Below are 27,618 nucleotides of genomic sequence, written 5' to 3'. Positions count from 1 at the left end.
AAAGACAATCGCTCCTGCTGAGAAAATGGGCGTGGGGGATGGCCGGTTCCTCTGAAAATTTCCTCTTTTCAGACAGCAACTACTGGGTGATGATTAGGCTGAAATTGAAATGGTGTTTTTTTTCCTTGCATGATTCCTCCATAAATTCTGCGGTAAAGTTCTCCCACTGAATTGAGGTATTCTATTTTCTAAAGCGCTTCTCTTGTAGTGCTGGTACATTCCTCCATCAATGCCAAGAGAGATTCTTTTCCCAACATCCCCTTCCTCTTATTATCTTTACTCAAATGTTCTAGGAAATGGTGTACTTTCCCCCCCCCAAAACCGCTTTGAAATCATGAGTGGTAGAAAGGAACTCTGGAACTTTGCTTTTTTGCTTTAGAGTTCTTGGTGGGGACAAAACGGTATGTTCAAATGGTTTTCTTCAATTACCATTTATGACATGATAAACAACAAGTCACTTGTCTGAGTTAGGTTAAAATCTCAGTTTGAAAGTCTGAATTTTGAAAGAAAAACTTTTGGGAGCGCTTGTAAAGATGTTAGTGTGTGTGTATCTATCTACTTTTTATACTATAGAGAGAGAGGGAAGGAGGGAGGGAGGAAGCATAAAAACTACATGTTTGGTGATTGGGGAATGAAATGAAACATGGAATTGGTTTAGTTTGCTTTATTAGTTTTATACTTATAAACAAGACCAAAATGAAGCTTTTTACTACATGAATGGTCTCTTCTTTTTTTTTAAACATTAAGAATTACAGAATTCTTTTCTCCCATCCCAGATTTTTTCCCCCTTACAGTGAGAACTGGGTTAGGAATATTTGCCTGCTGCTGGGACAGAAAGGGGGCTCCTTATCTCTGTTTGGAAATCAACAAGTTATTTTTGGCTTACTTTATCTTCCCCAAAGCTGCTTCCTGGTCTTCAGAGGGTACTTTCAGAGATAGATGTTGTTTTTGGGAAAAGTGGGCTTTTGACTGAGTGATGATAGGAGTTACCAAATGAAAGATTGAGAACTCCTGGATCAGCATGCACGTTTGCCTAAAAAGCTGCTGAAGTAGGGATGTTATGTGTTGAGAATATATTCATTTATTTACAGTATTTTTAGACCATCCCAGCTGTAAGGCAACAAGGTATAAGAAAACAAAAACAACATATTAGAACGAAGTACATATATACCAGGACAGAGCACCCATCAGTCAGTGAGGGCCCAAAGTTTTTACCCCTTTGCAGAATGCAAGGCGGGAGGTGCAATGTGTACCTAAGGAGGAAGCATGTTCCAGAGCACAGGGGTCCCAACAGAAATATATGTTCAGTTGTGCAAAGCAGTCTTAATGTGTGTGGCTTTTTTAAAAAATGTTTTTAATATTTTAGGATGGGCATAAACACCCTTTTAGGTCTGATGTTAAATCAGGAGTAGGCAACTGGCCAGTTTACCAGGAATTTCAACATAAACATACATTAGAATCATACTAGAGTTTCTTGAGCATTGCAGAGAAAAACAGTATGTCTGCTGCTATTAAACATATTTGGAATAGAAAATGGAGCATGATACATCTTTCATAAGTGCATTGATAACAGCAAAACCATGTCCTCAATATTTTTTATTTAGTATTCTCAGCTGCTACTATTGAGAGATCAAATTATTATTTTCTTTTCTGATACAGTATTTCATAGTATCTGAAGAATAAAACAAATCAAATAGCAGTTTTGCTTTTACATCCTTCATATATGTTAGCAATTTACTCATGAAAGCCATGTTTATCCTCTAAGTATTTTGTGTTTTGTTGTACTGAATGATGAAATTGTAATACATGGTGGAAGGAAAAAATTCTTCAAAAATATGTTTTTTTCTCTTTTTGATAAATTCCATAGAATACAATGTGTATCTTTATTTTAAAAAATTGTAAAAAATAGAAGTATATAAAACAACTTATGGTACTAAATCAACATCTAGTCAATGAGCATTCAAAGGGAATAATCTGCCCTGGACTTGGAATCTGTGATATTACTTCTATGCAGATATCAGGTCAATGTTGCCATTTTTTGACATCGCACACAGAGAATACATTTTATAGAACTCATTGGGGTTGCATACAATTCACCTAAATCAATATTGTCTTTGAGTTTAATATTCATCTTAGTATATATCTCTCTATTCCATTTTACTGTATACTATTTTACCTTATCTTTTATTCTTATTTTACCCTATCTTACTATATTTTATCTCTTTTATCTCATTCTAGCCTATTTTATCACATTATATTTTATCTTACCTCATTTTGTCTTATTGTATTTTACTGCAGTTGATGTTTTGATATGGTCAAATAGACTAATCAATAAAGTATAATCAAGCATTCAAAGGGAATAGATTTTTTTAAATCATTTAAACCTTGAATCTTCAATACCTAATGCTTATGCTCAGAAGCTTATGTTTGATTGTTGAGGGGTTTTATTCTCTCTCTCTCACCTTGCATTTAAATTGGGTGAAAGCTGTGGGAATATGGACACATAGTGAAGTAAAGCGCATCATGGGGAGAATTTAGAGAAATTCCTGCAGGACTTCATGTTTCCATTTTAACATAAAATATTGCACACGCCTCATTCCAGTCTAGGTAGGAATGCAAGGATGATGAGTGAGTGCTTGTTGCATGTAAAATTAGTGGGTAAGGTGAGCTTCCAGATGAAGTTTTAAGTATTATTTTTTGTAAACATGTGTTCCTTCCTCATTTAGTCCACCATGTATAAAGGAAGAAATAGATGATGATGGCTACTATAAAGAAGATTACAAGAGAGCCCGAGAGGACGATGAGTGAGTACTAGATTCAGCTGTCTTCTCAGTGCTGAGTGTTGATCATTGACCTGATTAGCTAAATCTCTTTTCATAAGATCAGAACTCAAATTTATATCTGGAGTCTGGGGTCTACAATTCAGAGTTGATAGGGTGTTTTCCAATTGTTGCATTATTGCCACTGTGTTATGTTGCAGAGGTTATCTCCTCTAGAATAAAGTTGATCAATGCAAGTGAGGGATATTAGTCTGCATCAAACACTAAAACATCAAATTTCTGTTTCATGGATCTAGCACAGATAGATAATTTGTATTTATTGTCAGATGCTAGGATAGCTTCTATAGTCTTGGAAAAGGCCTCTAAAAACAATCAGTTCTCGAAGTCACTTGCTGAGATGGGCAGCCATACAAATTGAAGACACAGACAGACACACACATTTGAAATGGAGGCAAGGTAATTTTTTCAAGCCCTGATATGCATATAGAACTGTCAAGACTAAAATGAATTTTTTGCAATTATTTTGCAATTTCAGTATTGACTACAAACCTAAGAAGATTAAAACTGAAGATATAAAAAAATCAAAAAAACGAAAACAGGAAGATGAAGAGGTATTGTTACATTTTCTTTTGTTTTTATGGACTGGCAACAATTTATTTTTAAACTAATTTTTAAAATGTAAGAGAATCTTGTCTTACTCCAGTACATCTCCTTCTTTTATCTCTTTTTAGGAGAGCAAACCCAAGAAAATAAAGAGCAAAGATAAGAAGCCCCCTGAAGGAGATATGAAAAAGAAAAAAACAAAAAAAGAAGAGGAACAAAAATGGAAATGGTAACACCTACATACATGTGTGTGTGTATATATAGTATATATATGTATATATATATATCCATCATGTAAATCTCTTTCAGAATAAGCAATATTATGCAGAGCACAGAAAAGTAAGAAATAATAAGCCAACTAAATTAAATATACAGTGTGAGAGTAGAAAAGGGAAAGGAAATAAAGCTAAATTTCTTTTATACCAGCACCGTTCACTTTAACTTTCTACCCTGCAAACCACCGTTGTTTCCAAACACATTTCTTAAATGCCTAGTTTGCCTGCATTTAGGTTACTCCTAGGTATCTTTGCTTCTTTTGACAAACATTCCTCACAAGATGCTGTGTACAACTTACTATCTTTCTACTAGTATTTGCATATCATACCATTTCTCAATCCATTTATCTTTAGTAAAAATTCTGTCAGGATACATATATTCATCTACTTGCCTTGGTTTTCCACTATTCATGCATAATTTGCAGTCATTCATTTTATTTTCCCTGTCAAAGACCATCATTTTGTTCTTCGACATATTAATTTTCGTATTTTTCATACACCCTTATGCATCATACAATCTAGTATTCTTGATCCCTGAAGATGGAGATTTTTAAAAAAGCATAATTATCTGTCTAAAAAACTCATCTTGAGAGAAACTAATGTCCGATCCTTAATATGCTACAAATAAAGAAAAAAAATTGAAGGTTCACAGGAAGGTCCTTGTGTGCTGCATCTTGTCTGATAAGTCCTGAGAATGCATGACAAAAAGATAGTAGTAGAATTGAGCAAATAAACAGCAGATTCTTGCAAATAAAAAAGTGACAAGGACAGCAGAAAAAGAGTGTGGGTCCAGGAATCCCACTGAAATCCGAAGGATCTTAGAGCCAGAAATGAGGCCACAGATGGTTATTTTTGCAAAGAAATTAGCCTACATGGTAACAACATAGGCATGGCACAGTCAAACCCATCTTGCAGCTGATAAGAAAGAAAAGAAGCCCAGAGCTGATTTTTAAAAAATCCCACAGAAGATAACAGAGGAAAGCTTATTCCTCAAACTGTAAACCCAGTGATTTACAGAATGTGATCTAGGAAAGGAGGTGTACTGGGCAAAAAGGTTTTGCAAGGCAGAGGGAGGAAAGGGAGCTCACTAGTCAGATGGTTCAAGAAGAAAAAAGCCATAGAGAAGTACATAAATAGTGTAGGCCAGAAAAGAGAGGGAGGAATGCAGGAAAGAGCTTCAGAAGTTAGTCCAAGCCATATCAGTTGGCAGAAGGGGAAAATATTGATGCTTGTGAGGGTGGCAATTCTATGCAAGTGATCCACTTCTTACTGGGAAAGGCTTACTGTAGTTATTCCAGCAGAGAATGTGAAAAAGTAACTCTTTTCCAGTATAAAGCAACCAAATAAATGTACCATCAGACATTCAGAGAACTCTCTCAGGACCCACAGGAAAGAATTAGAGAATTGTGAGGCAGGTGGCCGGGTTAGGAATCAAATGGCTGTAACCTGACTTAACAACCAGTGAAAAAGTAATGAAGTAATCCTTGAACAGCTCTTTTATGTCCTACTAAATCCAGTGAGTTTCTGGGTTCAAGAGTACCATCTTGAGAATTTACAAAAATCTCTCTCTCTCTCTCTCTTTCAATGGGCAAAAAAAAAATGCTTTTCTGTGCCTCATGTTTTGCGCGACAGATTGCTATTATTAACATTTTAAATGATCTTTGGAATCTGTTTCTGTAATAAGCCATGAGACAAGAGGCATCTGAACACACACTTGTGCAACATGTAGTGTTGCCTATAGCCTAGGTGAAGGTATTCACATTTATAAGATATTCTGAGATTGTACTGTTGGGTAGATGCTGGTACTACATAGACTAATTTTTATTAATAGAACTCTGACAAGGGCCCATTTTTAAAAATTAGCACTTTCCTTTTATGCAGCCTATACTTGTTCTAGTGTGATCTAAAAATTGATTCTCACTTTCACTCTTGACATATAAACTCAGAACCTTATGTATCCCAATTGTTAATTGAAATACAGATAATGCAAACATGGTTTCTTGGTCAGACATTTCACAGTATGTTACTGTTTACACCCCCCCACCTGTTTCATATATTTTTTAAAAAACATAATATTTGTGGTAATTGTGAGTTTCATCAGATGTTTCATGAGATGTTTATACTTTAGATTTTAATACAGAAATGTATTAAATTTATATTAATACAGGATTTTATATTAACATGGAACTATGTGTTGCTAATAGGCTTGTCAGTTTTTAAGTGCTATTTTATGTAACTTATTAATAGTAGCAAGAATGAATTCAGCTTTGTTGTATTATCCTCATTCCCCTGTTTTCTATCTTTGTGTAGTAGAGGTCATTGATTTATTATTATCTTTGAAATTCTTTATTTCAGAAAATACCTTGACTATAAGTAATGTTAATGTGTGTACAGAAATAAAAGTTAATGATGTCACATAAAGGCAAATCCAGAAATTAACAGTTAAGAACACTGTTGTATACATAAAGATACATTTCTAGGCACATCAGAACAATGAATGACTCTCTTGGGTTTAATTGAATTGACTAATTTAGACATTCAGATGGAATGCCATGATACTGCTTTGTACATCTGGATTTATGTGCAGTAGCTGAATGGGTACTAGCCTTACTTATTTTATCTTTTCCTCTTTCTCTTTTAAAGGTGGGAAGAAGAACGCTATCCTGAAGGTATTAAATGGAAATTCTTGGAGCACAAAGGTCCTGTGTTTGCTCCCCCATATGAACCGTTGCCTGAAAATGTCAAATTCTACTATGATGGTAAGTTATGAAAACTGTGCTTTGTAGAAGAGCAGAATTAACAACTGTTTACAGTACCCTAAAGACTGGACAAACTATGAGTTTGCATAAGCAGAAATGATAATGATTTTGCTTTCAACAGATCAATATTTATCTAGATTTTATAATAGTGAGGAGTGGGAACAAGATTGCAATGGGTTGTTTTGTTTTGGGGCTTATATAGGTGCATATAGAAGAAACCATGGGTAGCAGAATTCTAAGTCCTATGATGCTCATTATATACTTCAGCATGCTAAATTAATGAATTTATATAGCAAGGTACTAAGTGTAGGGAGGAAAGGGCAAGTTGAATCTCTTTTCCATTTTCTTTACTTTCCATTTACTTCATTAAATCCTTTTTATTGTAGCTTCTGACATACACTGCTGCTTCTGAAACTGTCAGCATTTGAGTTAATCCTCATAATTGTTTTTAATCATTACTTCTCATTATGGCTAGATTACAGTGTATAGTGTGGTCTCCTGCACTATAAAGCCCCCAGTCCCAGTAAATACTTGGTTAATAATTAATACGCAAGCTTCTTTCCAAGCCATACTTGGTTTGATCTATAGGTGACATTTAGGCTGATAGAAAACTATCTCCAAGATTATTTTTATTTTTAAAAACATTGTTATTTTTAATAAATTCTCATTTGACAGGAAGAGTTGTAATTCAGTCGCTATCTCTTTATATGCTGAAAAGGAGCCTCAAAGTGTGAATTGCGCTTTCTGCATGCGGGCCCCAGCAAGTGTTCTAGAGCCGTGACAGAGATACTAATGTATAACACCAGTATACTAATCAAAACCTTTTCCAGCTGATTGTTCAGTGACATAGACTACCCTTTTGTGTGCTCATTCTGCCTATTCAGGTGGGATGTAGATGGCAGCTGCTAAATAAAACAATATATAAAAAGGGGAAGCTCGTACTGGAGTCCCTTATATGCAGAGGCATTCTATGCTAGCCGAAAGAGAGTAAGTTGCTTTTATGGAAGTGCTTATATTGCCAGACCTAGTATGAGGTATATGAACAACACTGTAGTCTCCTAGATGAATTTTACCCTGTAGTAGATGCTAAATCCAGGAGGACGCTGGTTGCCCAATACACTTCCCTCTCCCCACCTTTTGTTTTTTCAATACTTGTGATGTGAGAATCCCTATTAGGGTCTATAAATCCTTTCCCCTTCCATTGCTGGCTGTGTATCTGAAAGTTGCTGCTGCTGCTGCTGGGACAAGGTAGTTTTCTACTTGTGTCCTGTTGTGGCTCATGGGCAAACTTGACTTGTTCTCAGTCTATATGCATGTTCAATATTGTTATCAAGGGTGAAAGTTGAGTATTCTCATCCACACAGAAGTGTTTTTTCAACCAAAGATCAAGTTAGGTTATAGGAAATTGGATGTTTTCACTGCCTGAGATTTTATTTGTTACTCTTGAGGAATTAATGGAACTTGTTCTGAAATCATTTTCTTTAAAATATTAATGTTGTTCTCCTAGGTCTTAGAGACAGGTTGATTATGGAGCCCTTTTTTATTTTGCTTTGCTTTTATCTGTTTTGGTTTTGCTTTGGTATTTTGCTTTTCTGGTCCATTATGTTCTTTAATAGGTTGGGTTTTTAGTTGTAAGCCACCCAGAGTCACTGAGGAGTCAGGTGGTCTATAAATAAAATAATGGGTAGAGGTGGATGGACAGGTAAGAAAGTTGTACCTGAAACTGAATTTGCACATCTGTCGCAAGAGTTTTGTCTCAGTCCAGTAAGGAAGATCTAAATCTGTCTATAACACACACTTTTAGTGTACTGGGTCACTGGTTTCTGGGCCTTGCAGGATTCTGAGGAGAGATAGTAGAGAATACTTTTAGTCCTGTTGCTTTATTTCTTCTCAAATGTTTATATTCAGTCCTCATGGGAAAATAAACATATACAGAGCTAGCTTTTGCCTTATGTTCCACACTGATATGGATGTGCTTCTAATGTAGCCTGAAAGGATGGACACTTGCTTTCTCTCAAATACTAAGAAGCCCCCCTCCCTTTTTTTTCCTGATGGTATTTTTGTATCTTTGGAAAGATATACCACCCCTTTTCTGTCCTTCACAGTTCAGTATCTATAACAGAGTAACATTTATAGCAACAATCACCCATATGTTACTAAATCATGATTTAAGTTCATTGGAAAGATATCCTAGAAGCATTCTCAAATCATAGGTGGTAAGGCATCTTGACTGAACATACAGAAAAACTCTTCTCTGCTGCTTCTCGTATGGCTGATTCTCTTAAAACTCACTGAGGAAGTCTTCCCTCCCTCCTGCCAAACATACCCAAGAGGATTTAATCTTTGCTTTTTCTCTGTGTCTTAATTACACTTGTAGAAATACTTGTAATTGGAATTTTCAAGAATCACTTATTCTAAAATGATCGAAAGGATTTGTTTTTCATTGCTGCTGCTGTGGAATGCTGGCAGATGCCCTCTCTGGATGTACTAGAGTGATGTTATGCAGCCTGAGTCTGCGTTAGGCATATTGGATAGGAAAAAGAGGCATCACCAACATTAGTGCAATAGTTGCTTACCCTTTGAGCTGTGGAAGAAGCTGCTTTTCCACATATCTAGATATTTCATGTTGAGCTTCTATTATATTCTTGAATCAAGGGGAAATGGGATAGTAGCAAATTGCTGAAATGTTAAGAAGACAGCCCTTTAACAGTAAGTCTTTGAGTAGTGAATTTAAAAATACCACTATTCTTCCATTTGGCACACCCCTAGCCCAGGGTGATGCTTAAAAGCAGATATGGGATAAAGACAGTCTGCTGCCAATTTCTAGCTCCACATTTTTCTGGAATGAAAGCATTTTAGTAATCCAGAGTAGGAAAACTGATACATTTCCCAATATTTTGGATTGTGTCTTCCATTAGCCTCAGCCAGCAAGGTCCAGTGCTCAAGGATTAGAGCAATAGTCCTCTAAAATATCTGGAGGCTTCTATCTCAGAGGGAGTTCAACTACCTATCTCTTCCCCAAAGGCTCTCCAAAAAACCCCGCAAGTTTGCAAGGCTCTTTGGAAACTTTGTAGAGAAAGGAGGAAGCAATTCCAGAGGAGAGGGCCCATTGCTAAAGGAGGCATATCCATGATGATGATGATGACGACGACATTATTGCTGGCAGGATTCTTAATATGCCTTCTCTTCTGGATCTCACTGAATTGGCAGATTTCTCCAAGAACACACAGTCTTGGAGATATCCAGGCCCTAAGCAGCTTTAGTAACTAGCACTTTAACTTGCACCCAGAAATTAACTGGCAGCATCCAATTATAGAGCTCAGGCAAGTCCATACCACCTGTGTGCTGCTGCCATATGCAGAAATAGCTGAAGCATCCAAATGATCTTCAAGGGAGCTCCATGTATAGCAAGTACAGAAGTCAAGACTTGACGTCACAGAGTGTAATTGTCAGCAAATTTCCCATTTGAGGAACAAACCCAATGGGCAGGTGATAAGTAATTTTACAAGGGCCCTTTTGGCCAGGCTTTCACCTATTTTAGTAGAAGCTGTGACAACAAGGGGACTTCATGATTGAGAACCAGCTCCACCCAAGAGAACTCCTCTAGAAGTAAATATGGAATTTCTCTGATATTCTAATGATATCCACTTATTATCACTAGGATTAATCCAAAGCCTCTTTATCCCCATCAGACAGAGCCTCCAGGCACTGAGACAGAACTTTAACCACATCTCCTGTTCAACCCAGAATAGCAATCTATAACTGTGTAAAATCAGCATATTAATTATATCTGTCCCAGTAATGTCATGTAGATCTTAAACAGTAGGGAAGAAAGGGCCAAGACTGGTAGTACCACATAGTGGAGTACCTGAGGGATCACCCTCTCCCACCCCACCCCACTGTAACTGGAACCAGCCTCTCAGGAAGGAGGAGAACTACTGCAAAGCAATGCCTTCACTCCCAGCCCTTGCAGATATTCCAGAAGGGTAGCTGATAGCAACCAGGGGGATTGCCTCCCTTTATCCTGATCCAGCCACAGATCTACAGGTCTGTTGTTGTGATATCCACAAGAGCAATCTATGTGATTTAGCCTGAATCCTAATTGGAAAGGGTCCAGATAATGCACTTTATCAATAGTTTTTTGCTTGTGTATTTCTACTATCTTCTCGACGGTCTTCCCTTAAAAAAAAAAAAAAAAAAGGAAGGTTTAAGATTGGTTGATAATTATCCAGAACAGTTTGGTCAAGAAATGGCTTCTCTTTCATGGCCAATGGAATCAACCCCCATTCCAAGAATGCATTAACCTCCACTCTAAACTACCCTCCAACACCACCTTGTTGGCAGAAATTCAACCCACAGGTGATGCAGCTAATCTCACAGAGAATTCTATCCACTTCAAATAAATCCCAGATCACCTCACAAGATGTTTCCTCTGCTTCTCAGCTGGACTTGCCTAGCTAGTGTCCCACTCTGAGGTCACACTGTCCATAGTAGAATTGGGAGCAAAGCTAACGACTTTTATTATTTTTTTTTGAAACAAAATAACTTGTTTGCAGAGTTATTATTCTGGCTTGCACTGTATATCTGCTGGTAGGTGTGTTCCTTGTTCTTTTCTATCTGAGGTAAGAGGAATGAGTGGCTGAAAGGCTGAATATCTTTAGAATATTGCCTTGTTATTTCATGCATAGTTTTCTTCGTTCAGGTAAAGTCATGAAACTCAGTCCCAAAGCAGAAGAGGTTGCAACTTTCTTTGCAAAAATGCTTGATCATGAGTACACTACAAAGGATATTTTCAGGAAAAACTTCTTTAAAGACTGGAGAAAGGTATGAACAGCCTTTTATGGAAGGATAGTATGTGGTGGGCTACTTCATTCTTTTTAGAGTGAAAATAGCAGTTTCCCAGAGTTTTATCTCTCTGTTTTTTGATAGATGGAAAGCTTCTCTCTAATAGCAAGAAACTTAAAGCATGGGAGCCATGCTTCATTAATATGAATGTTTATAAAAGGTAAAATACTGGTCTCTGATGCCTTTTAGTAATGCAGTTCAATTTTTTCCATCTTAGAAGGAAGCTAGGTGCTTGTTACCAAGAGCAAAACTGTTTCTTGTCAGCTTTCTTAAAAGCTCTTTGCTATTAAAATTAACAAGATACCTAGAAATGTCCAAGAAGGCCCTGGTTTTTTACTATTTTGTGCCTACTTCTGCTTTGACATTCAACTCAGAGCTTAGCTCATGGAAGAAAGGCAGAATATAAATCTAACAAACAACTGCATTCATTTATTTTATTTATCTCATTTAACTAATAATACTTTAATAATCTGGTTTTCTTTTTGCAGGAAATGACTCCAGAAGAAAAGGGAATCATCACCAGCCTCAGCAAATGTGACTTTGGTCATATGAGTCAGTATTTCAAGGCCCAATCAGAAGCCAGAAAGCAAATGACCAAGGAAGAAAAACAGGTATCTTTACTTACAATTAAGTTCTAAAAATTTTACCCTTGAAAAATAGAACTTATAATTGGAATGCTCTCCAGCTATACTACATGTTCTCTGTTCACCAGATTTTACAAGTGTCTTTATTTCCATTACATAGAGTAATATGGGGATGAAGCATGGGCTTCAGTGGTGGGGGGTTTTTTATACTTGGGATTTAGCTTTTTATCGTGGTGCCACAGGTAATCGCACCAGCTTTAATAATAGTTGACAGTATTAGATTTCCAGTAATTTACAATAATAGAAAGCAGGCTCTCTGTTTTTATGTATATTTTAGCAAAAAATGAATGCTTCCATGTTTTATTTTTAATAATAATAGTGTAGAAGAGGCAAGGTCTACACATGTGTTACTTCACATGTGTTGCTTCTCAGGCTCTAAGTTGCAATATCAGTGATGTTAGGAGAGACAAGCTGCATCTTTGTCTTGTATCAATGCATCACATCCTGCTACCAGGATTAATATAAACTTGCCACATAGGTTTAGACCTCATCTCTTTCTCCTAAAGATATACAGTCACATGGTCATGAGGTCCTGATGGCATCCACATTTAAAGAATTTAAATATAAAATTGCTGACCTAGGAAAAATATTTATCTTGTCCCTCAAATTGGGCTCAGTGCCCAATATTCACATCAATATTTTAAAAGGGCTCCAAAGGAGATATAGGAAACAATAGGCCTGTGAGCTGGGCATCTTTTCTAAGCAAATCAGTAGAAAAAGTAATCAAAGAAAAAATAATTAGGTACACAGAAAAACAAGCCTTTCTAAAGGAAAATAAAGCTGGATTCTGCAAAGGTAAATACTTCCTCATGAAACCTCTAGAGTTTTTTTAGAGTATCAACAGGCAAATAGATGAAGATGATCCTTTTGACATTGTCAAAGGCTTTTTGAAAATGCAAGAATACGAAGTTCTTCATTAAAAGCTCTTGAGTAAATTTCGTGTCCATAGGGTAAGAGGACCTGTTATTTTATTGATTGCAGTCTGGTTAAAAAATAAAAAGTAAATACTAGGAATAAATGGGCAGTTTTCTCAGTGGAAGGAGGCAAGAAGTAGAGCCACTGAAGTTTTTCTTTTGGGACCAATGCTTTTAGCTCCTTCATAAAGGATGTAGATTTAGGGATAAACAGTGAATTGGCCAAGTCTGCCACTATTCAAGATAGTAAAAACCAAAAGTGACTGAAGAGCTCCAGAAGGCAAGTGATGGGATCTCAATAGTCTGTAACTAACCAGGAAAAAAATTGGGATCACACTGGATAGAACAATGAACATAGTGATGCAGTATGCTGAGGCTATAAAAAAGGCAAATTCCATACTAAGATTCATTAGGAGGTGGTTGAAAATAAAAATGACAGCATTGTAAGGCCCTAGCACAAATCTATGGGATATCTGAAGTGCTGTGTACAGGCTTGAGAAAGATACAGTAGAGTTGGAAAAAGCACTAACCAAAATGACTGGAGCCTCAAAAATCTTCTGTACAAGAAAAGGCTAGAATATTTGGGAGTCTGTAGGTTGGAGTTGTAGAAAATCATACATAGTTTGGATAAAGTGGACAAGAAGGTTTCTTTTTGCATCTTCCAGAATAGTGAGACCAGAGGTCATCCCATTAAGTTGATCAGAAGATGTTAAACAGAGAACAGGAAGCATTTTTTATATTCAGTACCACATAATTAACCTATGTAATACAGAATGTGATGGCCCCTAACTTGGATGGCTTTAAAAGAAGACTTGAATAGATTTATGGAGGCAAAGTTTGTCAAGTGCTATTGATCCTGAAGATTCAGTTTTTCTTTTGAATTAAGACAGCATGCTTCCAAATACCAGTTGCAAGGAAACCATAGGAGGAGGAGATCATATTTCCATTTCTTGCTTATAAGCACCCTAGAGGCATTTGGCTGGCCACTGTAAAAAATAAAATCTGGACTAAGATGGGCATGGGCTTTTTTTCTGTTCTTACTCACTGTCTCTCAGCCCAGTCTACCTTCCAGAGATGGTCTGGCAATAAAATGAAATGATATATTTGGTATATTACCTTGGGATCTTAGAGAAGGGCAGGATGTCCAAATCATAAAGAATATATAAGGAATCTACTGGTTCAAATGTTATGATCAGATAAGTGTCAAGACTTCATACCAGATATAGTGATTATCCTTTTCCAGGCAGACATAAAAAAGTTAGGTAAGTAGATATATTGCAGAGAATTGAGAAGCCATACACATGTAGATCTCTGTGTAGTAGCACCATGGAATTTGCCCCTCTTTTATGTTTTAGTCCTCAGATTTCTTTCATTCTTTTTAAATAAATGATCTGAAATAGCTGGTTTTATACTATATATAAGAGGATAAAGCCTTCTTGTAGACTGATGATTGAACCATAGATTCTCTTGTTAGGAATAAAAGCTGGGGTGCTAAGGAGGATCAGTCAGGGTAAAGATATGGGATAAGGGTCTTTCGTAGTAACTTGAACATTGTTCAAGACCACCTCTGTTCTATAGCACACGCACAGCAATTCTTGTTTGAGCAAGGAAACCTGAAGTCAGCTGGGGGGAGTGAAGAGAGTTTATCTTAAATTATTCTGAATTTGTGTTCATTCAAGTTTAGTCTCAGGTTAGTATATGAGGGTACATACTAGTATCTACTTACCTAGAATAAACCTAACTGAACTCAGTGGGACAGACATATTAGTAGATATGTATGCAATCTCTTGAGGTAGGTGTACATATTACGGTTATGAAGCCCTCAGGTATTTTGATAAATAACTTTCAAGCCCTTTCTATGATGTGTAGACCAAATGTAGCTGTTTTTTTGTAGTGCACTTGCAGTAAGAATCCTGTGCCTAGGAACCCTGTGGAACACAACAGCTAATGAATTTATTCGATTGCTGGCTCTGTATAATTGATACAGTGGCTTTGGATATATTATATTTTTTTTTCTTTGTATGTATGTGTCCCTCTAGAAAATTAAAGAGGAGAATGAGCGGTTATTAAAAGAATATGGTTATTGTATCATGGATAATCATAAGGAAAGAATTGCCAACTTTAAGATTGAGCCTCCAGGTCTCTTCAGAGGTCGTGGTAACCATCCCAAAATGGGCATGCTAAAGCGACGGATAATGCCTGAAGACATCATCATCAACTGTAGCAAGTGAGGATGGGAGACCTTTTATACTTTTAGAAAAGAGTTCTGATTAGAGAGGACAGCAGCTAAACACACACTTTTCACTCAAATAACACCCCTCTCAAGTTAGCTCTGTCCAGAACCTCTCCTAGTGTGGTACAGAACAGGAAAACCAGTGTATTATACCAGTTATTCAAAATACACAAAACGTTATCATGTCATTAGTATGTAAAGATAGTTTTTCTTTTATATAGTGTATAGTGCTAAAGTGACTCATATATTCAGATTGTAAGCTACAAATAGCAACTGGAAGTGGTTATATTTATATCATATTTTTCCTGCAGAAAACTCAGATCAGCTTATATTTGGACACCTAGGCAATACTGTAGGCTATTATTGTTAGTATCATTGTTCTAATATGCAAACTCTGCCTTTCTGCTTCTATATGCACTCCTGGCAGCTTATAAAAATATATAGAAAATATAAAACACAACAATAAAATCCATACAATTAAAATACTAAAATAAGACAAAATTAGTATAATAGTTAAAAGAGGTCAAAGGAGATGTAGTTTTGCCTTCTTCCTAAATACTGGGAAAGTGGGAACCAGTCATATCTTCCTGGGATAGACATTTTTTCATAGCCCTTGTAGACTGCAGCACAAGCCCAAATGAAGTCCCTGGCTTAGTATAAAATGTGGAATTGTTCATACTTAAGATACTGACAGTGTTTGATCTATTGAAAACTCTTTGGTTCAAGACGTAAAATAGTCTAAGGCAGAAGAGCAGTCAAGCCCCATTGCAGAAGATCTTAATATTGGTAGCTTTATGTCTGAGGAGCAGAATGTTACCTAGAATTTAACAAATTTAAAGGATGAGAGGATAGGAATGGGTGATGTTGGACGTAGAGCGAGATGAGATATATCAGAGGACGAAGCGGTTGTAAACCTGATTTTTCAACATCATTTGACTTGCTGTCTTCAAAACATCATATTGTAGTGCCCGATTTACCCCGAGGGTTTTTTTTTTACTTAAAATTCAATCTTTTCTTGCCCAGGAAAGTAATGGCAGGCAGGCAGAGAAGGGCAGAGTGGTTTATCTCTCCTTTGCCTTTTTGATTGGCTTCTGTGCTGCCTTGGAAGAAATGAAGCTCATTCCTCCACAATCAGAGAAGCCAGTTAGACTAATTTTGAAGAGTTTGACCATAAAGCTGTGCTAATTAGCTTAAAATTGTGGCTATTATTGGCAGGGTTCATATTGTTTGTTGAATAAGCTGTAATGGCCTGGTTTACTTAGAGTATTAAGCCATAATGGATAAATCCACATGTCACAGTAAAGCAAAAACAGACTGACCACATTAATGGCTTTGTGCTATATATAAACCCAGCCTGTCAGTTTTGCTCAGAATAAATGTTCATTTATAAGAATCTATTCAGGAATTCATAAAATTGAGATTCACATGCTCAAGCTTGCCTGCTTATCAGGTGTTAAAGCTGAAGAATACTGGTTTACCAGAGTCGTGAGTGGCAGTCATACAAATTGAGTGAAATACTCGTAAAAATGCGTCATAAATCTCAGTGTATCATACTGTAGTAGTTACAATGCCAGTCTTCATTGCCTGAATCTGGCTGAATAATTAGTTTGCTTACTGATACTTTATTGCTTCCTCATGAACTTTCCAGTTTTGAAACGTGTTTGCATTTCCCCTGCCTAGGGATTCTAAAGTCCCTCCACCTCCGCCTGGACATAAATGGAAAGAAGTTCGGCATGATAACAAAGTAACCTGGCTGGTATCATGGACTGAGAATATTCAGGGATCCATTAAGTACATCATGTTGAACCCCAGCTCTAGAATCAAGGTAATGTTTTGTGTCTAGACTATTTCTGTCATGACTAATGCTTTTGGGAAAGATGTATTGCATATCTGAAGATCCAAAGTAGACTTTATTTTTAATGCTTTTTTCAATCATTAAGAAAAACTTTTGTTATCTTAAACTTATTTTTAAAAGTGCTTTTCTCTTCTGAAATCAGAAGTATCAATCAAGAATCAAGTCATATCTGGTCAAAATAAATGAAAAATGGTATCCCCTTTCCAAATAAGGGCCCTGATATACTTGAGCAACCCATCACGTTGTTCACCGTGATTTTCTTGGCAGGGTGAGAAGGACTGGCAGAAATATGAAACTGCTCGGAGATTGAAGAAATGTGTAGATAGGATTCGAAATCAATATCGAGAAGACTGGAAATCCAAAGAGATGAAAGTGCGGCAAAGGGCTGTGGCATTGTACTTCATTGATAAAGTGAGACTCTGACTTTTACAGATTGCTTTTGTTCTAAATAAACAGTACTCCTGACTGCAAGCCTTGTACAACTTTGGCGTGAACAAGGTATAACAGGTGCTGTTGAAATCCTCGGAGAAGACAGGAGGGAATTTAAATGGACAAGAACTGTTATCTTGTATAGCAGGGATAGGGAACTTCATCTGACAAATGGACTGTTCAGATAAAGCTCTGCCTACTTTCCTAGAATGTATCTTCACAAATAATTTGGTGAAGGTTTCCTTCTGCAGAATCAGAGGTGTATAGAATATTCTGCAGTAACAGCTCTGGTATTAAAGAATGACAAACAGAGCAGAAACATTTGTGCCAGTAATCCTAGGCTATGCTAATCTTATTTATGCTTTGTATTCCATGTCAGTTTACCTAAAGTGCATGTACTGATGGCTCCAAGTTGCATAAATATGCATGACTTCTAGTTACTATAATCTGTGAATTTTCAGATATCTCCAATCTCAGCTCTGGAATTTTAAATAAATAGCTTCTTCGCTTAGTGAACTTGAAGTAGCCTCCCGCCAATGAATTGCATGATTAAAATGTTTCCATCCGTTTAAACTGACCTCTCTATTTTTCTGTCTCACTGTTTCGTATTTGTAGCTTGCTCTGAGAGCTGGCAATGAGAAAGAAGAAGGGGAGACCGCTGACACAGTGGGCTGTTGCTCCCTCCGTGTGGAACATATCAATTTGCATCCAGAATTAGATGGTCAGGAATATGTAGTAGAATTCGATTTCCTTGGAAAAGACTCCATACGATATTATAACAAAGTACCTGTTGAGAAAAGGGTAAGGGATCTTTCTAAAGAAATCCACAGATTGGGTAGCTTTACCTGTAAATCTCCTTTGCCTTTTGATTGCTGTTCGTATAATTGTTCCACTTGATTGGGCCAATGTTTCACCAAGTTCAGCATGCACAGTGCAATCGCTTTGTGCTTCTGGGAAACCCTCAAGGAATCACAAAGGCATCACCCCTTTGCTGTGCTTGGTCTCCAGCTGCTGATAATAAAAGGCATGTTTCTACTGAACATGGATAATTGTTTGCAGTCATCAATCCTTCAGTATTCCTACCTTTAGCATTTTTATTTTCAGAATCTCTTATATTCCTTATGTTTACCTCTTTATTTTATTACCAACTAAAAACAGCAAATAATTTCACCTGTTCTCATAGAAAATGGGCTCCAATATTCACCTCTAGAATTCTGCTGTGAATCTGGGAAATTTAGCTTTATTAACAGTGAATAATAGCCGTCTGACTTTTGTTACATATCAACAAACAGAACTAGCACACTGTAGAATACAGGGACCCGTAAGCAAAATCTGATGTCACATACCATGCTACGTTATGGTTTGCACAGCCATGGTTTATTGACTAAATCATGGTTGGCTGTACACATTACATAGGCGATAAATCTTGGCTTACAAACCACAGTAGCTGAGTTTACACTACACTCACAGCCAAAACCAATAGTCCACATCATGGCTTAGCATACAGTGTGTGTCCAGCAAACATATTAATATGACATCTGGTGATATAGTGAGGAAAGTAATATGTCATGCCAGCAGAACCTCCAGTTTCCTTGTTTCATGCTTGTTTCTGTCCCTTGCAATTACTTTGCAGGTTTTTAAGAATCTTCAGTTATTCATGGAGAATAAGCAGCCAGAAGACGATCTGTTTGACAGGCTTAATGTGAGTATCTTATTTTCCTTGCACTTAAGAGCCTTATGTACCACTGTAAGCTTGAAGGGGTGTTTCTTAAACTTCCTTCTGTGAAACCAATGCCTATTGGTTGTTCTGGTATGGCTTGGAGTAAATGTAATTTTACATTTAATAGAAGATACAGAGGTGCCCCAGCAGAATCTGTCATGCATATTGTTAGCAACAAAGTTTTGTTTTTACAAAACGTTGGCAAATGAAAGTACATCTGTCATTGGATCTATGGTATCCTAAAGTGCAGGTAATTTGTATGCACTCGCAGACAATTTAACAAAATGTGTGAAAAGCCCTGTTATAAAGAATAGGTTTAGCCAAATATGGACACAGTTCTTTATGTTAATAAGATTGCCTCCTTCAGCACAAATGTTATTTTAGATGGGTATATTGTTTGATAATTAAACTATGCTGTTTCTTTCTCCCTCTCTCCGTGTGTGTGTGTGTGTGTGTGTGTGTGTGTACTTACATACATATATGTACACAGGCATATTGGGGAGAGGGGGACAGAGACTTGTATTTTCCACAGTTGTTACTGTTTTTAGCTTTCTAGAGGTTGTCGTTGTCATACCTCTTGTTTGTTTTTTGGTTTTGCAAAGAATTAATTTTAAAAATTTTGTTATGCAGCCTTTAGAGGTGCAGTGAGAATGTGTGATGCTGTTTTTTCAATCCTTGCATTGCTTTTATCTTAATTTGGAACTTTTTAATGATGAAAAATTACTCTTTTTTTCATTAAATCCTTTAAAAATCTTTCCAAAAATGAAAAAATATAGTATTTATATCCTTTTAACTTTTTATATAATACATTTTAATAAGATAGAGGATGAAGAAGTATAGAGAAGTTTGGTTATTTACCTCTTCTTTAAAGTTTAAGGGAATATTGCAATTACTATCATGTATTTCATTCATTTCCACCCTCCTCTTAGGTGGAATAGCTGCATGTTAATATCATACAGCCATCAGCAATTATCTAGCTGAGTAGAAAGGAAGTGAAAGTAGAGGAGACACCATCTACTTTTAGGTCTGCTACTCCCAATATTTGAAATGGTTTTAAGGCCAAGTTGAATAAGAATAAATTAATGAAAATATCTGGGTCTTATGAAGGAGAATGCAGGCCATTGTACAGAATGCCTCAACTTTATAGCTCCTGTTGTTTGGGGTGCAGTTACTGTTTCCATGCTTTGCCACTCTGCCCTCAACTTTCCAGTTAAATTTGTTTATATACTTCCCCATTTGTTAAATTGGTGTGTGTGTGTGTGTTTATATATTTATTTATTTACTCCTTTCCCCTCATTCCTCCAGACTAGCATCTTAAATAAGCATCTTCAAGATCTTATGGAAGGACTGACAGCCAAGGTATTCCGAACATATAATGCCTCTATTACGCTACAACAGCAGCTGAAGGAACTCACAACCCGTAAGTACCTTTTGGGGTAGCCTGTCTCATCTTTTCTACGAATGTTAATTGCAATATAGACTTCACTCCCTTGTTTAGAGCAGATCTGAAACTGCATAAACTAACTTCTAGCCTTCATGATTATGGAGGTAACTGATAGATATGCTCAAAGCTCCCTGACTTTTTTTTCAGTTGTTAGAAATCGGCTTTTCATAAACTTTCATCTTGCTGTATGAAACGAAATGTGTTTCTTTTGAACTCTTCCAGCGGATGATAACATCGCAGCAAAGATCCTGTCTTACAATCGTGCCAACAGAGCTGTTGCTATTCTCTGCAACCACCAGAGGGCACCTCCAAAGACCTTTGAAAAATCCATGATGAATTTACAGACCAAGGTAATTGACTGCTACATTTTCAGTTAAAAGATAAAGTTAATTGACTTTTGTTAACTCTCTTTCTTACCATACATTCTTCTCAAAATACTTGACAAGTGTTTGGGTTTTTTTTTATAGACATCTGTATTCTGTTTAGTTTTGTTACAGAAATGTCGTCTTTCAGTGCAAGCTCATCATACCAAGCCATTCTAAAATCTGTATTTCTCTGTTTCTGTAAATTTTAATTCTGAAAATCAAATTCTAATTACATTTTAATTCTGAAAAACAGTCATAAAAGATACCTAGTAAAAGCAGAATAAATTAGATATACAGTACATGAGGGACATTGTGGTGTAGTGGTTAAGGTGCTGAACCAGGAGCAGGGAGACCTAGGTTCTAGTCATCCTTTAGCAAGGAAGCCAGCTAGGTGACTTTGGGCCAGTCATGCTCTCTCTGCCCTAGACTGGGAAATTAGAAAACATCTGCCAACCTGCACTGGACCAGCATGGTAGACTGAAGACCATAACCTTTAATGAAGAGACCTTAATTGTACAGTGAATTGATTTGTGACAGCAACAATAATATAGATAAAATACATTTGGTCCTCAGGACATTAAGTAATTTTAGATATAAGAAGCACTCTGGCTCAGGGTAGGGCTCTAATTTTCACTTATTTACTGATCACACCCTTCTGTATATAATGTCATTATATACTACTTAACAAAGAAACCACCACCCCCAGGAACAGTTTGAGGTGGAGGACTCTCACGGCACTCTCAGGTGGAGGACTCTCAGAGAAAAGAAGGGAGTGGGAAAGAAAAATCCCACTTGTGATTGAAAGGCTCCTGACTATTGTACAAGTAATTTTTTCAGGATAGGAGCAACTTGATCTAAAACAGTATTTTATGATGCAAGTTCTATGTAACACCTGTGTTCTTTTAGCAACTTACACATGTGCCATAAGCATTTATAAAAATTCATTTTTGTGCACCTGGTCCCATTTAACTGCTGAGTTTCTTTTGATGCATTGCCTGCATCAGCTCTGTGGTACCTCAGACAAAGAAATCAAAGTGACTTGCTTCAAAAGTGAAGCAGCTTAGAGTGATACATCTAGCCATTTTGCTGCAATGTGAAGCTTTTCTATGCCTGTGCAGAATTCCCTGCTCGGTTCAAGGTGACGCTGTCATATTACCTTGAAGATTTACACAGCCCTACTTCATAGAACCCACAGCTTTGTCAAGTCAAATGACAGCACAGCCAAATGGAAGCACTAAAGTGCACTGACAATGCCAGCGGCATGAATGCTCCTAGTTCCCCCATCCCTCCCTCAGTAGGCAGCATCATTAGTTCTGAGGCCTGTGCCTCCACAAACTTCCTAGTGCATCAGGCCCATCCCAAGCAGTCTAGAACATTTTCATACATAATATATGGCTTGCGTTTTGTGCGGCTACTCAGCAGTGTTATCCTGCCTAAACTTCTGGGTAGATGTGGGTGAGCATCTTTACACCCCAAGGCCAGGCTATCTTGGCCAGTTCTCAGTGAAGACCATCTGGTGCCCAAACTGTTGAGTCCTGCTGCTATTATTACTGATTATGATGTGCCTTTCAGCCTTAAGCTGGAAGTAGAGGGCACAGTAAAAGGCTTTTTTATTTTTTTAAAGAAACAGTAATAGATGTTAACTCAAATATATTATTTGATATTCTGTGGTCTCAAAAAGAATTAAGAAATACTGATTTAAAGGATTATCTGAGGCCAAGCTTGTACTATAAAAGCTTAGGAGCTTTTCTGAGTTCTTTAGGATGAAAGTAAATACCAGCATTCCTAGCTTTGCTGTTCTGTGAACATAGCTAAACCTCAGCAAAGACTTGCATCTAGTTTGTGCGAACATGCAATTGGTATTATCTGTAGAACTGGTAACTGCAGATGTGGGTGGATGGGCAGGCTGTGTTTTTAATTTAGCAGCTGCATGGCAACTGTCAGTTTGACGGGGAGGGCAAGTCAGGTTCCCTGCAACTGCTTCTTCTCTGTTCAAGAGCTCTGGTCACTCTTCCACTTGCCATAATGTTCTTCCCAGAGGAGTCCACAATAGGAGCTATCTGACAAAAGCACTGGTGCACTGTCCCATGTTTGCAGGAAAGGGGCAGAGCTTTGACAAAATCCTCTGATCCTGTAGACATCTCTGGTTTGTCCTGAAAGGCTTAGGGTACAGCTTCTCAGTGGCCCTTGGATTGTATAAGGCCAGAATGTGCTGCCTTTCAGTTCTCCGTTCTCAGACAGTAGATGGAGAATGAGTTAAGGAAATCCTTCACCCTTCTAAAACCATGCATTGTAATAGGTTTGCTTTATTCTGTGTTAATCAGGTTGTGTTTCTTCTGTGCACGGTTTTAAGGTGGACATATTCTATTGTTTGAAGGAGGATGTGGATGAGAGGTCTAGCAACAAAGCCTTATGAAAAAAAGCTAAAAGAACTGAGTATGTTTGGTCTGGGTAAGAGGAAGTTAATAAGAGATTTCATAAATCTCTCTTAAAATATATGAAAAGTTACTATGTAAAATATGGAGCAGACTTTTTCTCTGTAGCTCCAGGGGGCAAAGCTAGAACTATTAAGTTGACATTTTAAGAAAATACAGGTAGTCCTTGACTTATCACCACAATTGGGACTGGAACTTCCATCACTAAGCGATGCGGTCATTATGTGAGTCATGCCCAATTTTATGACCTTTTTGCTGCAGTTGTTAAGCGAATCCAGCTTTCCCCATTGACTTTGTTTGTTGGAAGCCCCCTGGGAAAGTCACAAATGGCAACCTTCATGTGACCCCAGGACACCAATCATAAATACACGCTGGTTGCCAAGCACCTAGATTTTGGTCATTTGACTGCAGGGCACTGCAACAGTTCTAAGTGCAAGAACCAGTCGTAAGTCACTTTTTTCAGCACCGTTGTAGCTTCAAATGGTCATATGTCAAAGACTACCTGTAGTTATTACGAAGGGGGGAAGAAATGGTAACAGCTGTTTGACGGTGTAACAGTCCATCTCTGGAGGCTCAGTTCTCCTCAACTATAATTATTAAACAAACTAAAGAGCCATCTTTCAGAGTAGCTACAATCAGAATTATCTATCATGTATGATGACATTAGATTTTGATGGCCTCCAAAGTCTTTCTGATTCTAAAATACGTATAAGTGCCTTAAATTTAGTATTTAGAAACCTAGCAGGTTTTTTGGGGGGGGGCAAGGTTGAGTTTGGTAAACTTTTGTTCTCTTCTCTTGTCTGATTCAAGACAAGACAGAGATGCTGATTGTGAGGGGCCATAATTCCAGGGAGGTAGTAAATTTGCTTTGTGTGTCTGGGATCCCACTCTCCTAGAAGAAGGAGGTACACAGTTCAGGGTGCCTCTGGATGCAAATCTTTCCCAGGTTGAGGCAATGGCCAGTGGTACCTTTTACCAGGTTTGGTTGATAACACCAACTATGTCCTTGCCTGGGTGATGATGACTTTAAAACTGGTGAAAGTGCTGGTACTCCAAATTGTCTACAATGTGTTCTGTGTGGGGCTGCCCTTGTGTCTGGTCCAGAAAGTTAAGTTGGTACAGAACTCAGGTTTCTCTTGGGAAGAATGCAGAGACTGTTATACTTGTGCTTGGACTTATATGAAGTGTTGCACTGTCAGTTTGTTTCTGGACAAGATACAGATCATTGATCTGTACCTTTAATGCCAGAAATGGCTTAGATCCAGGCTATTTGAGAGAACATGTCCATGTTTACTGAGGTCATACAAAGAGGTTCATCTGCAGTTGTTGTGAGCTTGTCTGACAGTGACCTGAGACAGCCGTTCTTATGGAGTGGGGTTGAGTTGCTGCTCCAGCACTTTGGAATGCACTGCATGGAAGTTAAGGGGTTTAACATCCTCATTAGCTTTTTAAACAGCCATTGAAAATACATATTTTTGTATAGGTTTTAATCATTTTAATTATTAATTTTATTAATTGTTTTACCTGATTATTTTAATTGCTATTTTAACTGCTTTAATGTCCACTGAGGAACCTTGGCAGCTGGTGATATATCTATTTATTAAATAAATGAAACAATAAATATTAGACTTTTCTATCAATGAGATAGAAAGGGGATTCTTGATTATGTAGGATATTATTTCCTTCTAGAATCTAGATATTCTGTCATGGAATCTGGAAGCAGACTCTTTGGGAAAAAAAGTTATCTAAACCTTTCAGCTTTTCAACTGCAATTCTTTCCCATCTCTATATTCTGGTTTGTAATCTGTTTTGCATGATCTAGATTGATGCCAAGAAGGAACAGTTGGCCGAGGCCAAGAGAGAGATGAAAAGCGCCAAAGCTGATGCCAAGATCCGAAGGGATGAGAAGTCTAAAAAGTAAGTCTGGCTGCTTTGAGATAGCCACATATGTAAGCATTTCCTTATTTCACTCTGGCTCCAAATGAAAGATCTTTTAAAATGTCTCTTATTGAATATTTACTCAACTTTTGAATGTTCTGTCTCAGATCTACTCTTGGCCTGCAATTCTGTGCCGACTGATCTGAGCAAGGATAATGAGTCTTCCTCCTGAATAGACACATATAGGTTGCATTGCTCTTTTGCATCTGTTCCCAGCTCTGTGCCCGTAAAAAGTTTCCCTGGGCAAGGTATCATAAAGTAGAAGTCTGTGATTAATTCTCATGTTTTGCTTTCATGCTTTTATCTTGTAGATCCCTCCTACTGTAGCTCCTAGTTGGCTTGTTGCACATACTTATGCTGGTATTGTTTCCTTTTAACATGTGAAGCAGTGTTCAGTCCTTCCATTTCTTATGATTTCTTGTGTCCTCTATGCAGACACGTTAATTGGGTTTGTGCCTAGATTGTCTTGAAACTTTTTTTTACAAGTTAACATTCTGGAAGAATCATGGACTCTCCTCTCTCTGTTAACTGAACTTGAACATTTACCTTTTTGTTGTTATAACTGTGAGGCTTAAATACTTTTACCATATAAGCATATTCATCACTTTGTGCCTTAACATAAGGAAGGGATTGGGTCTGCTTCCTGTGTCCTTAGTGCTGTTGCACACATGGAAAGGAAAATTCTGAAATGGCAAGGGTAGAGTTGCCTGTGATTGAGGCATCATATAGATTGGGTGGTTGGTTGATTGAACAGGTAGGTAGGTAGGAGTGGTAACTACACAAGTAGGTTTCCTGCATGATTTACAAATCATGTATAAGTATACATAAGTATCATTATAATCTAAATCATGTTAGTATGGCAAGCTGCAAAAGAATATGGAGTCTTGCATCTTTAATCCTTGGGTAGTAAAGGAACTTTTAACAGACATAACTTCAGATGAAAGCTGCACCTTTTCTCATTACAGAGTTTCATCTGGCAACCCTAGTCATGTGAAGAGCCTACTAACATAAAGGCAGCTTTCTCTTCATATGCGTAAAGGGCAACACTGTTAAGCAATGGGATGTGACAGAGTTGGCCAGCCAGGGAATAGGCTTTCATATTCCCTTATTTGGTTCTGATTGCAAGGGCAGTGAATACCCACACAGGACTGTTTAAATGAATACTTGGATGTACAAGAGTCAAAAGACATGAAAACATTATTGCTGGCAACTGTCCCACACACTGCGTTTTGAGCAGCATTTCAGCCTTCTCATACTGAATAGAAAGATGCCCAGGTATGTCTGGAAAGATGCTACATTAGGTGTATTTCTCATGAGCTTCAAGAAGTCAGTAACACACACATTGCTCACTCCCTGAGCAGTGCTCCCTCATTTCTGTCTTGTCCAGCAGTTCTGCCTAATAACAGCATAAAAAGTATACATCAGAACTGGCCGATCAGGTTATGAGCAACATTCTGTCTATAGTGAGGTAATTCATTATTCCTTTCTTTAGCTATCGTATGTAGGTCCAACTTAGATATGCACACTTTCAATTAAAAAAACTATACAAAAAACAAATTAAAACAATAGCCATGGTCTGCCTAGTCTCTGCGGTTTAAGCGTCCTGCAAAAGCTGGAACTTTGACATGGACATCTGTTGGAATGAAGCCCAGAAGCCCTTTGATTCAATTTCCTTCCCAACCGAAGTCTTTCTGGGCCACTTTGGATAAGTCACCTTATCTGTTCACCGTATCTATATAAGGGACATAGTCCTGACCTACCATAAACTCTGATTAGGAGGCCATGGGAAATAAGCATTGTTAGGCATTTTATACTTCTAGTACAGGGAAATGACGACAATCCCTTCTCAGTTCTGCAGAAGAGTAACTTCACATGTGCTTAGCAGTCCATTGAAGGGATTTTTTTTTCCTGCATGGATACTTAATTCCCCTTGGAAAAATATATTTTGAAAAGCTACTTAATGTTCTTACATATTTTATTTCTTCTCATCTTTCACAGGACTGTGGAAAGTAAAAAGAAGGCTGTACAAAGGGTGGAGGAACAGCTGATGAAGTTGGAAGTTCAAGCAACAGACCGAGAAGAAAACAAGCAAATAGCCTTGAGTACCTCCAAACTAAATTATCTGGATCCTAGAATTTCTGTTGCTTGGTAAGTTCTTGTTTGGAAAGGAAGAGAATGATTTGGAGCCATCATCCCTTTGAAGTCAGTTAGGCCTATGTTTTGGTGGGTTTGCAGGTCCTTGTTTGCTTTTTATCATATTTGGCTTTGCAAGCCAGTTCTGTAAAGCTAGGTCTTTTCTTGATTCATACAGTAGTTTCAAAAGGCTGATGCAGATACAATTCAATCTATATGTAGCCTACATCCAGTGAGGGCAGAATA

General features: G+C 37.5%; 1 protein-coding gene across 1 annotated transcript in view; it reads left to right on the top strand.

The window, feature by feature from the left end:
• TOP1 (DNA topoisomerase I) overlaps positions 1 to 27,618 on the top strand; it is a 61,712-nt gene that overhangs the window by 30,847 nt on the left and 3,247 nt on the right. Inside the window, exons 6-20 of the mRNA XM_063297169.1 lie at positions 2,727 to 2,804; positions 3,316 to 3,391; positions 3,512 to 3,612; positions 6,302 to 6,417; positions 11,120 to 11,241; positions 11,751 to 11,873; positions 14,860 to 15,047; positions 16,734 to 16,878; positions 17,176 to 17,319; positions 17,953 to 18,138; positions 18,971 to 19,039; positions 20,363 to 20,477; positions 20,724 to 20,851; positions 25,124 to 25,218; positions 27,238 to 27,387. Coding sequence (XP_063153239.1) covers positions 2,727 to 2,804; positions 3,316 to 3,391; positions 3,512 to 3,612; positions 6,302 to 6,417; positions 11,120 to 11,241; positions 11,751 to 11,873; positions 14,860 to 15,047; positions 16,734 to 16,878; positions 17,176 to 17,319; positions 17,953 to 18,138; positions 18,971 to 19,039; positions 20,363 to 20,477; positions 20,724 to 20,851; positions 25,124 to 25,218; positions 27,238 to 27,387 — 1,836 coding nt within the window. The remainder of the gene's footprint in view (positions 1 to 2,726; positions 2,805 to 3,315; positions 3,392 to 3,511; positions 3,613 to 6,301; positions 6,418 to 11,119; positions 11,242 to 11,750; positions 11,874 to 14,859; positions 15,048 to 16,733; positions 16,879 to 17,175; positions 17,320 to 17,952; positions 18,139 to 18,970; positions 19,040 to 20,362; positions 20,478 to 20,723; positions 20,852 to 25,123; positions 25,219 to 27,237; positions 27,388 to 27,618) is intronic.

Source organism: Candoia aspera, chromosome 3 (genome assembly GCF_035149785.1).
Source record: "Candoia aspera isolate rCanAsp1 chromosome 3, rCanAsp1.hap2, whole genome shotgun sequence".
Lineage (NCBI taxonomy): Eukaryota > Metazoa > Chordata > Lepidosauria > Squamata > Boidae > Candoia > Candoia aspera.
Note: the sequence above shows the minus strand (reverse complement) of the source record. Positions and strands in the feature narration are given on the sequence as shown.